The 12,508-nt window shown below is 48.7% G+C and overlaps 2 protein-coding genes across 6 annotated transcripts in view; both read left to right on the top strand.

Annotated features, from left to right (window-relative positions):
• LOC125943535 (uncharacterized) overlaps window positions 1-7,383 on the top strand; it is a 42,684-nt gene extending 35,301 nt beyond the window's left edge. The window contains exon 6 of the mRNA XM_049662902.1: window positions 7,252-7,383. Coding sequence (XP_049518859.1) covers window positions 7,252-7,383 — 132 coding nt within the window. The remainder of the gene's footprint in view (window positions 1-7,251) is intronic.
• Window positions 1-12,508, top strand: part of LOC119441785 (uncharacterized) — a 74,387-nt gene that overhangs the window by 25,971 nt on the left and 35,908 nt on the right. For 3 of the 5 annotated variants that reach the window (XM_049661620.1, XM_049661621.1, XM_037706401.2), the window contains exon 1: window positions 6,013-6,121. The exons of the other annotated variants lie outside the window; for them this stretch is intronic. The gene's annotated coding sequence lies outside the window, so the exon portion shown is untranslated. Of the gene's footprint in view, window positions 1-6,012; window positions 6,122-12,508 lie in introns of those variants that run through there. 5 annotated transcript variants of the gene reach the window in all.

Below are 12,508 nucleotides of genomic sequence, written 5' to 3'. Positions count from 1 at the left end.
TTGCCTACAATGTTGCGTAATAATCCAAAGCAATTCTGGAAAACAATTAAACCAGCCCACCATAAAACTGTTTCTTTATGCGACGATCACAATAACCCTCTTCCTGAAGCAGTAGTTCCTGATGTACTTAATGAAACTTTTTCTTTAGTATTCACTCTCGAACCGAATGATGAACTGCCCAATTTTTCTGAATTTAGTTACCCTACTATGCCGATATACAAGTCAGCGCTCATGGCATCAGCAAACTCATTGACAATGTTAAATTGTCATCTTCTGCAGGCATCGACGGAATTAACTCCAAGGTGTTAAAAAATACCAAGCATAGTACAAGTGTCATCCTGTCTCACATTTTCCAACAGTCCCTGTCATTAGGAGTGGTGCCACAGGACTGGAAGGTGGGCATGATCATCCCAGTCCCAAAGAAAGGTACTTCGTCATCACATAATAGCTATCGACCGATTTCATTAACGTGTGTGGCTTCAAAATTAATGGAGCACGTCATTTATTCGCATGTAACCAAGTTTCTAATCTCTGTTGACTTCTTTCACCCACAGCAACATGGTTTTCAAAAAGGTTTATCTTGTGAGACCCAGGTTGCAATATTTACTCATGACATCAGCTCAAGCATTGATCGCAATATTCCCATAGACGCCCTGTTCCTCGACTTCGAGAAAGCCTTTGACAAGGTACCACACAAACGACTATTCCTTAAGCTCTCACACCTAAATCTTAACCCCTTTGTCTTCGACTGGCTGTGTGACTTCCTACACAACAGGCAACAGTTCGTCTGTATTAATGGGCATACTTCCTCATTAGCGCCTGTTATATCCGGAGTTCCTCAGGGCACCGTCCTCGCACCATTACTTTTTTAATCTACATCAATGACCTACCGACAAACATCTCCCCCTGTATTCGACTTTTCGCAGACGATTGTGTCCTTTATCGTCCTATCCATAGCTTCCACGATAACATTGCCCTTCAAAACGATTTACTAACTGTTGAAAACTGGTGTAGAACTTGGCTAATGTGTTTAAATATCAAGAAGACTTCGCAGATCTCATTCCACCGCCGAGCTTCCTACCAAGCACATAGGTACGTCATTTTTGGCTCCGAATTATCTTTAGCTTCATCGTACAAGTACCTGGGTATCACAGTGACTAATGACCTCAGCTGGTCACATCATATAGGAAGCATAACAAATGAAGCTAACCGTGTCCTTGGCTATGTCCGGCGTAACCTTAAGTTTACCCCTCCTCACGTAAAATTGCTAACGTACCAAACGTTCATTCGTCCCAAGCTGGAATACGCATGCGCAGTTTGGAACCCGTACCAGATTAACCTACAGAAATCTCTTGAGTCTATTCAAAACCGTGCTATTAGATTTGTCTTCTCAGATTATTCATACTATTCTAGCGTCACTTATCTAAAACATACGGCTAATCTTCCCAGTCTTGTGTCACGCAGAAAAATAGCGCGCCTGTCCCTCTACCACAAGTTTTATCACTCGTCTCTTGCTCACTCGATTATCGTACCTGCTCATCGCCTTTCGCTCCGCAACAGTCACTCTAAAGCTGTATACCCACCACCTGCTCGCACTACTGCGCACCTCAACTCATTCTTCATTCGAACAGCGAATGACTGGAATCATCTGCCCACCGACGCTGCGCACCACTCCGACCCGTGCCACTTCAAGTCATTCATCGAAGAACTCGTACTAATGTAACCCACCCCTCATGTAATACCCCATACCAGGGGCATTTGAGGTATCAATAAATAAATAAATAAATAAATAAATAAATAAATAAATAAAACGTAGTCCTTGAAGTTATCCCACTCGACATTCAACAGGATTCCTTACTCATCGCCAATATATATAATCCGCCGAGCATGGCAGCAACGCGCTGCGCTCACCTAATAGCGCAAATTACAGCAGCGGCAAATAAAACACCAATAATAGTGGCCGGAGAGTGGCGCGCACAATGATTGGGGATACCAGAGGACTTCTGGCAGAGGGGAGGTTCTCATGACACAAGCTCAACAGTCCCAGCTCACGGTGTACAATGATTTCGACTGCCCCACCAGACAAGGTACAACAGGAATGATGGACACAAGTCCGGATCTCACGATGGGCAGACGCATCCACAACCTTCAATGGAATAGAACAACACATACTTTAGGCAGTGACCATTATATTATCGAAGGTCAAGTCTCAGGTCCCCAAGCGTCTCGAAAAAGAATAGAGCATAAATTAATCAACTGGGATAAATTTAGAAAACGGCGGGAAACAAACCAACAAACAGAGCCGGTGGATGCGCTAGCCTGGAGAGCACAAGTCCTCGAGGAACAAGCGGCGTGCACCAAGGAATATAGCCCAGAACAGCAAGTCCCAGTTATGGCCTCAAAATTGGCGCATATGATAGAAGCGCATGAAAGTCTCATGAAAAGATATGCTAAGCAAAAACGCAACAAGAAGCTCCAAAGCAGGATATCTGAGCTGGCACAGCAAATTCAGGATTACAGCCAACAAGTTCGTAGACAGAATTGGCAGCAGATATGTGAGGGTCTCAGAGGCAATCTCAGTGCCGCTCGAGCGTGGCATCTTTTAAAACATCTGATTGATCCCATGAAAAGTAAACAACACACTAGAAATCTTGTCGCTCGACTAACACACAACCATAAATACGACACGCAGGCGCTACTACAGAAACTTAAGAGCCGACACACCTCGCCGGGCACTTCCACTCCACTGCCGGATTTCGCCGGCCCACCAAATAATGAACTAGACAGGGACATAACTATACAAGAAGTCTGAGCAGCACTTCATAGACTCAGCAACACCACGCCAGGCGAAGATCGCATAACAAACGCCGCTTTTAGAAACCTAGACGACAATGCCCTGCAAGAACTTACCGGTATCTTCAACAAGCATTGGCAGAGCGGCACACTGCCAGAGGAGTGGACACATGGAAGGGTCATAATAATACCGAAACCTAACAAACCAGTTACCCCAGAAAATATGCGCCCCATCTCCCTTACCTCCAGCCTAGGCAAACTCTTTGAGCAAGTCATCCTAGCTAGATTGCACGGTCACATGGAAGACACTGGTCAATACCCACACTCAATGATTGGTTTCCGATCGGGCTTATCCACGCAAGATGTGATGCTGCAACTCACAACAGCTATTCTGGACCCCCTCATACCTGCGCACACTAAAGCGGTACTGGCGATTGACCTCAAGAAGGCTTTCGACAACGTCACGCACGAGGCCATCCTAAAGGCCATGATAGACCTAGGAGTTGGCCAACGAACATACAACTACATAAAGGCTTTCCTGCAAAACCGAACGGCCAGCATGTGCGTAGACAACCTTCGTACACGCCGCTACACACTAGCGAACGTAGGCACACCGCAAGGCTCAGTGCTGTCCCCATTCCCTTTTAACGCAGTACTTATTCCGCTCGCGCGGAAGCTACAGCTAATTCCCCATCTTGACCATACCCTGTACGCGGATGATATCACCCTGTGGACTACATATGGATCGGACGCGCAAATCGAAGAAACACTGCAAACAGCCGCAATGGTAATACAGGAAGAGGTCACCAAGGTAGACCTCACCTGCTCACCGGAAAAATCTGAACATTTGTTGATCCCGCCAAAGGGTAGAACGTGTCATACTCCTATTAGAATCTACCTACAGGATAGGGTGGTCCCACAGGTCCACACCATTCAAATCCTTGGCCTCCACCTGCAACAAGATGGGAGAAATACCGAAACCATCAAATGCCTAAAGAGCACGCTAGCAGCTACCAAGCAGCTAATACGCAGAGTAAGAAATAAAGCTCACGGCCTGCGGGAAGAAGATACTCTGCGAGTAGTACAAGCGTATACCATGAGTAGAGTACTGTACTCTACCCCCTACCTCAACCTCAATATAACCGAAACCCAAACAATAAATTCTATAGTCAGACAAGCTACCAAGGCTGCGCTCCGCCTGCCCAAAAGCACCAGTAACGAACGACTGGCGGAGTTAGGCATGCATAACACCATACAAGAACTAACCGAAGCACACCTACAGGCACAATATCTCCGACTAGCCAGTACCTCTACCGGGAGGCATATACTTTCCAAACTCGAAATTCGCATCCCTGCTAATCATGACTCTCTAAAAACCCTTCCTACGGAAATTCGTCAAACGCTACGCATTCGACCACTCCCTCGTAACATGCACCCCGACCAAAACCGCGAGCGGCGGAAAGCCAGAGCAGCAGCCCTTCATAAACGGTACGGCGATGAACAGAACGCAATATGGGTAGATGCTGCATGCGATCAGCACGGAGCCACAGCGGTTGCTTACACACTGAACACACCTCCATTAATAAAGGAACTACCCCAGGGAACGGACCCAGAGGAAGCGGAAGAAATCGCTATAGCGCTAGCGCTCGGCAGCTCCAGTGCTACCTACATCCTGAGTGATTCTAAAACTGCACTGCTAAATTATACTAGGGGCAGAGTTCACCCTGCCACCTTCCACATACTGACCCAGAATCCCCCCTTCTCCCGCAGTGCTGAGCTCATCTGGGTGCCCGTGCACTCGGGAAACCCCGGCAATGAGGCCGCCGATTCTTTAGCCCGAGGGTCGAGAAACGGGGCACAGGCGGACCTCATGGGGGGTTTCTCGAGGGAGCGTGCGTGTATCTTCGCTCAGCTCATCGCGAATGCTCGCGCCGAGAGGCAAATATACCCACCGCCCCACTCTTCCCTCACTACCAGGGAGCAACACATGTGGCGCCGTCTGCAAACGTGCACCCTACCTACCCCATCCCTCCTCTCCCACTACAGACCCATCCCACCTTCCTGCCCTCTGTACAATGCGCCGAAAGCAAACCTCACCCACATACTCCTGGCCTGTCCGGCTTCTCCTCCCCCTGGCGGCCCGACACCACTCCAAACCTGGGAGGACTGGGAGACCTCACTGTGCTCCACAGACCCGGCAAGGCAGAAGATCGCCGCCATCCAGGCTGCTAACGTCATGGACAAGTTAAACATGGACGTTTGAGTGCGGTGGGGTCGCGCGGGGACCCAGGGGACCAGGGAGGTCCCAAATGCCCTGTCAGAATAAAGTTTTTTCCTCCTCCTCCTCCTTATCATAGGCTCATCGGTGACACAAGGCTTTCAAGCTGCCATCCAGTGTGGGATCACGCATTCGCGCGCAATGCCATGTGCACTCGTACGTTCTTTGCATTCGCCGCTCATATGCTCTGCAGATTGATCCCATACCATTCCTTCAGCAGTTCATATAGGTGTAAGTGCTGCTGGACCCAGTGATGAACCAGCGTCTCCAATGATGAGTGAAATAACTTGGTTACCGAGAAAGGATGTTCGGCCATTGGCTGGTCACTTAGAGAATTTAGACCTAACCTATACAGTGGCCCCCTTTGGCATCATGAGGGGCCCTCACAACCTTCGATGGTTATCGGCTCTGTAAGGTCCTTAAATACACATTCAGCATGTAAAGAGCTTGAGACACAGTCATAAACCAAGATGTTCAAAGCTGTAAACGGTCTCCGTTGTAATTTGCAAAGCTTACATTGTTTCGATTTTGTTATGAGCCAAATAAGAGCGTCAAAGCATGACATTTCTAAGAACTTTAGGCTGCGTTCGTAAATGGAAATAGGGACGGGAGGTGGTAATTGCATACTAAAAAAATCTTAGTAATGACAATGACCTTTCAGTGACGCAATCTAAGAAAATCAAGCTCATGTTTAGCCGTGGATAGTTCTTACATTGCGACATTAATCGTTCATGTTAAGATACCGTGCCATATCCGCGGAAGTGTTTTTACGTTACTGTCAAGCCTTGTTTCATTTTCCGCATTACTACAACGCTGCTTCAACGTTGAAGTCACAGCTGGAGGCCGCTGTTGCCGGGCCAAAAAAAGAAAACCAATGCGTAAACAAAAAGAAAAAAAAACTATCGCGCTACAGCTGCTGGAAAAAAACTGTGCCACTAGAGGATGCAGATCACTGTTGGCAGGAGGCACATGCGCGCAATGTTTTTAACAACGACTGGTTCCAGAAGCGTCAGGCTCACCATCCCATTTCGTGTACTTTGCCATTTGAAGGTAGGCAGTGACTGCAAACCAATTTATTCTCCGGCTAATATAATTCTCATTTGATGAAGATTGACCAGGGGATAGGCCAATAGTTTGTGCTCTAGATTTTAACGAAGGACTAAGTGGTGCCCCAGATATGAAAGAAAAAAAAGGTTGTTTATATCAAAGGAGCTTTTGCTCTTAATATGCGACTTGCGCTTGTGCTCGTGATAACGAAGAGGGAATTGCAGTGCGTTGTATTAACATATTTCTCCAGTTGCAGGAAGCCGCTTGTTTATGTGTCCTCGGTTTGAGAGATCAAGCCTCTTTGATGCCAGAAACAAGCAAGGCGCCACTATGAGAGAAGCTGGCAAAAAGTGTAGGTAACTAAAGGAACGATAAAAAAATAAAATCAATATTGTAGTTAAAATGTGCACCCACCCCTTGATGTTCGAATGATGAGGAAGGCATATCTACTAAAGAGAACGCCCTGCCAGTACATTGATTGAAAAGTAGACTAAAATGCGGAGAACGTCCCAAAGCTGTCTCGTCTATTGACTGCTTACCGGCTTGTGTACTTGCTACTGAGCCTACCACTTAATGCAAAATGAGCTGAAAGTGTTTCAGAAAGGTAGGAGTATAGTTACCGCATGGTGGGCTCATCGTTGTAATGGTCAGGAGCTGGTGTACTTCAAAACATGTTCGCCGGGAGGAGGACGACTTACCTCCTATTAACCCTATCAAATGCATGTGTATATAGCGTAAGCTGGCTCTGGTTATGCAATGGATTATCTGGTTTGAACTACATGTATTACACTAAGTTATCTGAAAACCAACTAATTACATAAAAATATAATTTACTTTCTGAATTTTTTTAGCATAAGATTGAATGAAAATCACAAAGTAATAAACATAAAGCTTTTCTTATGCGTAATTGCGAAGTTCATCAACAAAGGAAATGCCACAGCTTTTACCATCGTCGCGGGTCCTGCTGAGCTGAGCCTCCTCACGGCTCTCACCCCACTGCTGTGCTGGGCTTCGTTCGGGCTCTCACCCCACCGCTGCCCTACCGAGCTCGGGATACGTCACAGAGCTGACGCTCCGGAACTGGCCTACGTCCTGGTGCCACCCTGAACTTGGACCGTGCCGCTGCTGTCCAGGTTGACCCGAATACCTGCTGGAGCTGTGTACCTGCGCCTGGACCGGGTCCTGCCTATTGGCGCGTCGCCAACCGCCGCCCGTACGCACCACCGTCGGAGCCAAGTCCGCCGAGCCATCACCACGAGGCCTGAACTCCTAATCGGAATTGTGAGTGCTCGAGCATGACAGCCACTGCGTACGACCCAAGCTCAATTGTATGGTCTATAATGAAGAAGAGTAGCTTGTGCCTCAGCGGCATCGCCACCAGCATGAGCTCGTGGTTGCTGTCCTTGGCCGAACGCTTGTGACCGCTTCCCGTTCGCCTGCGCTCATTGCTAATAAACCTCTTAGCAAGTGGTGGAGGTTGCTGGGTTTCGACCACCCTGAAACTTCGGAGTCACACTCTACCCCCCATCATGCCCGACGACGCAAGCCGCACTCCTCCAACTCCTCCACCATCGCCGCCCACCCAGGTTTGTGCCGGTGTCTTGCGTCAGCGAGATCCCCTATCTTCTCCGGCACAGATTAAGAAGACGTTGAAGATTGGATCTCCTCATACGAGCAAGTGAGTGCCCATAACCATTGGGACGATGCTACCAAGTTGAGAACCTTAGCATTCTATCTGTCGGACGTTGCGAAACTATGGTTTCTAAACCATGAAAGTGACCTCACTATGTGGTTGGTCTTCAAGACCATGTTTACCCAAGTTTTTGGTCGGCCAGCAATAAGAAAGCTCCATGCAGAACACCGCTTGCGTACACGATCCCAAGAGATCGGAGAGAATTTCACGAGCTACATTGAGGACATTGTTCACCTTGGCAAACGGGTGAACGCGTCCATGTCAGAGGAGAAGATGATCAAACATATCATGAAGGGTATTGAGGACGACGCGTTCCAAATGTTATTATCGAAGAGTCCTAGCACTGTCGTCGAAGTGATAGAATTGTTCCAGAGTTACGACGAGTTGCGCAGGCAACGGCTTCATACCCGACGTCCCCAGCGCCCGCGGACTCTCGGTCCAGCCTTGGATTTGGCGACGACCATGCTTCTCTGTTACTCAAGATTCAGCAATTTGTTAGCGCAGAGGTCGCTCGCCAGCTATCATTGATGTCTTGTGTCCCGGAACCACCACTCTCTTTGGCGCCTGCGATCCGCGACTACATCCAGGAGCAAGTTTCCCAAGCAATTCCTCCAGCCCATGATCCGAAGCCAGTCACTGCACCTCTCACGAAAGCACAAGCAGTAGCCCGGCCTCGTCCACAAACACTCTCGCCGCCCCCTATGCATCGACCACCGACCTTTTCGCCGCCACCTATGCCGCTACCTGACCGACGGCATTTTCCGACTTCTCAGCTACGAGTCGGAGCTTACCCCCAACAATGGCGCACCTTCGATGACCGTCCAATATGTTTTGCTTGTGGTGCTGCTGGTCATGTGGAGCGCCATTGCCGTCGTCGCATGCTTCCTTTTCCGAACATCTGGCGAGCGCCACCTTTCCTCGCTCAGTTTTCCTCTTCGCCTTCCAGCTTTCCTACCTCTTCCTTTTGCCCTGATCGCCCACCCGCGTCTGCCCGCCGCTCACCGTCTCCCCGACGTCGCTCGCTTTCTCCGATGCGTCACCGTACCGAACCCGACGAGCAGGAAAACTGATGGCCGCAGTTCCCGAGGCACGAACTCGTCCTCGCACCACTCCAGCCAACGTAATTGAAGTGTGTTTCGAAGGGATTGCCGTCCTGGCGCTTGTCGATACAGGAGCCGCCGCATCCGTAATTTCCGCCCAACTCTGTCGCCTACTAAGAAAAGTTCTGACGCCTTTATCCGACCTCTCCCTTCGCACCACGAACGCTCAAAACATTACGCCTCTCGCTGCCTGTACTGCTCGAGTCTTCATTTAAGGACTTCTGTATACCGTCGAATTCGTCGTGCTGCCCTCATGTTCCCATGACATTAGACTGGGACTTCCTTGCAAATAATAACGCCAATATTGACTGTTGTCACGCCGAACTCGAACTTTCTGCACTTCACGATTTCGAGACAATCGACAACCACCCTTCTAGTGCTAAACTGTTAGTGTGCGAAGACAATACCGTTCATCCGTGCTCTTCCCTGCTTCTGCCTGTGTCCTGCGCCGCTATTTCTGATGGCAGTGTCCTCTTAACGCCCTCTGAAGTGTTCATTCGCCGCAAACGTTCTCCGCTGCCCTTTGCTCTCCTTACTCTTCAAGAAGGCACCCAGAGACACAAAGAGACGTCTTTATAACACGAAACGGCACATGAGACTAATGCGGGAAACACTTTGACCATACAAATAAGCTTGGGTTGTACGGAGTGACTGTCACGCTCGAGCACTCACAATTCTAATTAGGAGTTCAGGCCTCGTGGTGATGGATCGGCGGACTTGGCTGCGACGGCGGTGAGTACGGGCCGTGGTTGGTGACGCACCAATAGGCAGGACCCGGTCCAGGCGCCGGTACACAGCTCCGGCAGGTATTCGTGTCAACCCGGACAGCAGCGGCACTGTCCAAGTTGAGGGTAGCACCCGGACGTAGCCCGGTTCCGGAGCGTCAGCTCTGGGACGTAGCCCGAGCTCTGCAGCGCCGCGGTGGGGTGAGAGCCCGGACGAAGCCCAGCACAGCAGGGGAGTGAGAGCCAGGACGAAGCCCAGCACAGCAGTGGGGTGAGAGCCGGGAGCAGGCTGAGCTCAGCAGGACCCGCGACGATGGTAGAAGCCGGGGCGACGCCCGGTTTCCAGTACAGGACCGGGATACCGGGATGTAGGCCAGCGTTCGATCCGCTCCAGCTCGCTGCACTGCGCCGTTCTGTCAGCTCGGCTGCCCCGTCGTTCTAGATGGTTTCACGCGGCACGCGCACCAGCCACTTGCACTTCCGCGCTTTTCGGCGCCGTACACCGAGCACAAACGTCAAAATGCCGTCCTACTACCACAGAGGAGCATTTGAGTGACCGCAATGGAGAGTGTTTTGTCTAGACTACAGTGCCTCAGAAAATGTTCCAGATACTTCAATTTGTGTAGATTGATTGTGTTTCCTTGTGGACCTAAAGCGATTTGTATGTTTATTTGGACAAAACCGAAAAGCCTCCCACTCCTCTCGTTAACAAGTATGCAAGCATGCTTGATACAGTGTATCTCTTGTTTTCATTTGATGAAGTAACTCAGAAGTTGTCGACGGTAGTCATGTTTTACGGCTATGTCTGCACTCGTTTAGCGGAAAATAGAAATAATAGAGGCGCGTGAAACTTGCAAGAAAGTTGTAAGCATAATTTTAACCTATAAGTTTCCTTGTGTCGCTGCAATCTACCTTCATTAGACTTTCAAAAAAGAACTGAGCTCCATATCTGTCATCAGTTGGAAGTTAATTGTTCGTTTCGTCGTTTTACCTTGTGTCATTTGTAACTTCGTGAAATTGTCGTCGTAACTGCCTCCTCGTCGTTGCATTACTATGCAAGGTTCTTCTCTAAATAAACGCTTCTATATCTATCAACCTTCGGCAAATAATGTGAAACATTTGGGACCTGTTTCCTCCAGTCTCTAGAATTCAGCTTTCTCTCCTAATGCAAAGAGGTTTGTACAAGTAGGTTCAGCGTTTGTCTGTAGAAAATTTCTGCATTTCAGATGCATTTAAATAGAGAAATAGGATGAGGCCCCAAGGCAAAGCTTGCTGTAATATACATTTACGCGGCCCTAATTATAAACACGTTTTATCATGTGGCTTTTCCTTCACCTTCGAGCTTATGGATGCAATTTGTCTTTTTTGTTCTTTAGATTATACGCCGAGTGTTAACAAATTGTTACCTTGCTTTGAGTCTGGAGTCAGCATGTGCCACCTGTACGTGTTTTGTTGAAGATGCGTCATGTATATAACGACGCTCATCATATAATAATGGCTCTCAAAGGGTTAGTAGTAAGAGCAGTAGTAGTAGGAGGAGCAGCTAGCAGTGCAAGTAATGTACTATTAGTAGCAGTAATAGTTGAAGAAGTACCTTCCTTTCTTTATTGCTGTGTGTACCATATAAAAAGGGAAGAAGCAGCAGGAGAGAGAGGGAGAGAAAACAATTATTGTTAATGAGGTGGGCCGACTTCCTCGTAAGGTGGAGCATTGGCTCGCGCCACCCCGCGTGCCCGCTGGATCATCAGTTGCTGCTCTTGCGGGTCTAAGCTGGTCAGCGCAGTCTACCAGGAGGAAGATGAAGGTGTAGAAATGGGGGAGTGGCCCGGAGGGTGTGAGCACTCACAATTGCAAATGTTATACTGTGGGCTTTGCTCCAAATAAGGAGCAGTACGGGGGATATTGTGTGGCTTGGAAGAGGTGAAGGTAAAAGAGACAAGGGAACGAATTGGGCTGTAGCTGTCGCCACGTGACGGCGTCTTCCCAGTTAAGAGGTAGGTGTGGTGGGGGAAGTGTCTCCTACTATCTCTGTAATGTTGTAGAGTTTCTGTGTAGTTCATTGGTTCTGTCGGTGCATCATCTGGGTTGGACGGCTCTTTCAATGGCCCCTGGTTAGCGAGCTCTCGGGCTACCGCTTTAGCGCCTACATTAACATGGAGAGAGGCATGTCCAGGTGTTCAGACGATACGCAACCTGTGTAATGCTGTGGGGTGTAATGATGTAAGGATGCGGTGTGGTAGGCTGTCACCATCTCTTGTGCCAAAGTTTCGCACGCGGTTTGGGAATCAGTGACCACTGTGATGGGTCCATCCAGTGTGGTATGGCTAAAGCGTGTACGATGGCTAGGGCGATGGCAGCCTCTTCTGCCGTGCCACTGCCCACAGTGTTGAGCGTGGCCGAATCTCTCAGTGTCTGTGCTATCTAGTACGACTACACACACAGCACGTCTTTGTGGGTGTCGGGCCACGTCGGTGTAAAGGCCTGGTGTGCCCGATGTGTCATCACCTAGGATTCGAGCCACGGCTTGTGCATTTCCTGTCTCCGGCCTTTATGACAGTCAGGGTGCATATTGTGCAGCAAGAAATTCTGCGCCTGCACACAGTTTCCTAGCGGTACACACCTCGTTCACGAAACCATAACAGACGCATTCTAGAACAAAATCAAAGATTATGATGTGATATGAGACACTTACAAAAACAGCTGATAGCAGATAGTATTTCTACAGTATAGCAACAAAAATACAATGCACTCGTACTTAGGCATGAGAAATATAGTGCGGATCCTAAATATCAGTTATAAGTTATATTGACTGGCCTTCCAAAGCAATTTGTTTCTCATGGAAATATATACACCGATTATTAAGATATTTGGA

Source organism: Dermacentor silvarum, chromosome 2 (genome assembly GCF_013339745.2).
Source record: "Dermacentor silvarum isolate Dsil-2018 chromosome 2, BIME_Dsil_1.4, whole genome shotgun sequence".
NCBI lineage: Eukaryota > Metazoa > Arthropoda > Arachnida > Ixodida > Ixodidae > Dermacentor > Dermacentor silvarum.
Note: the sequence above shows the minus strand (reverse complement) of the source record. Positions and strands in the feature narration are given on the sequence as shown.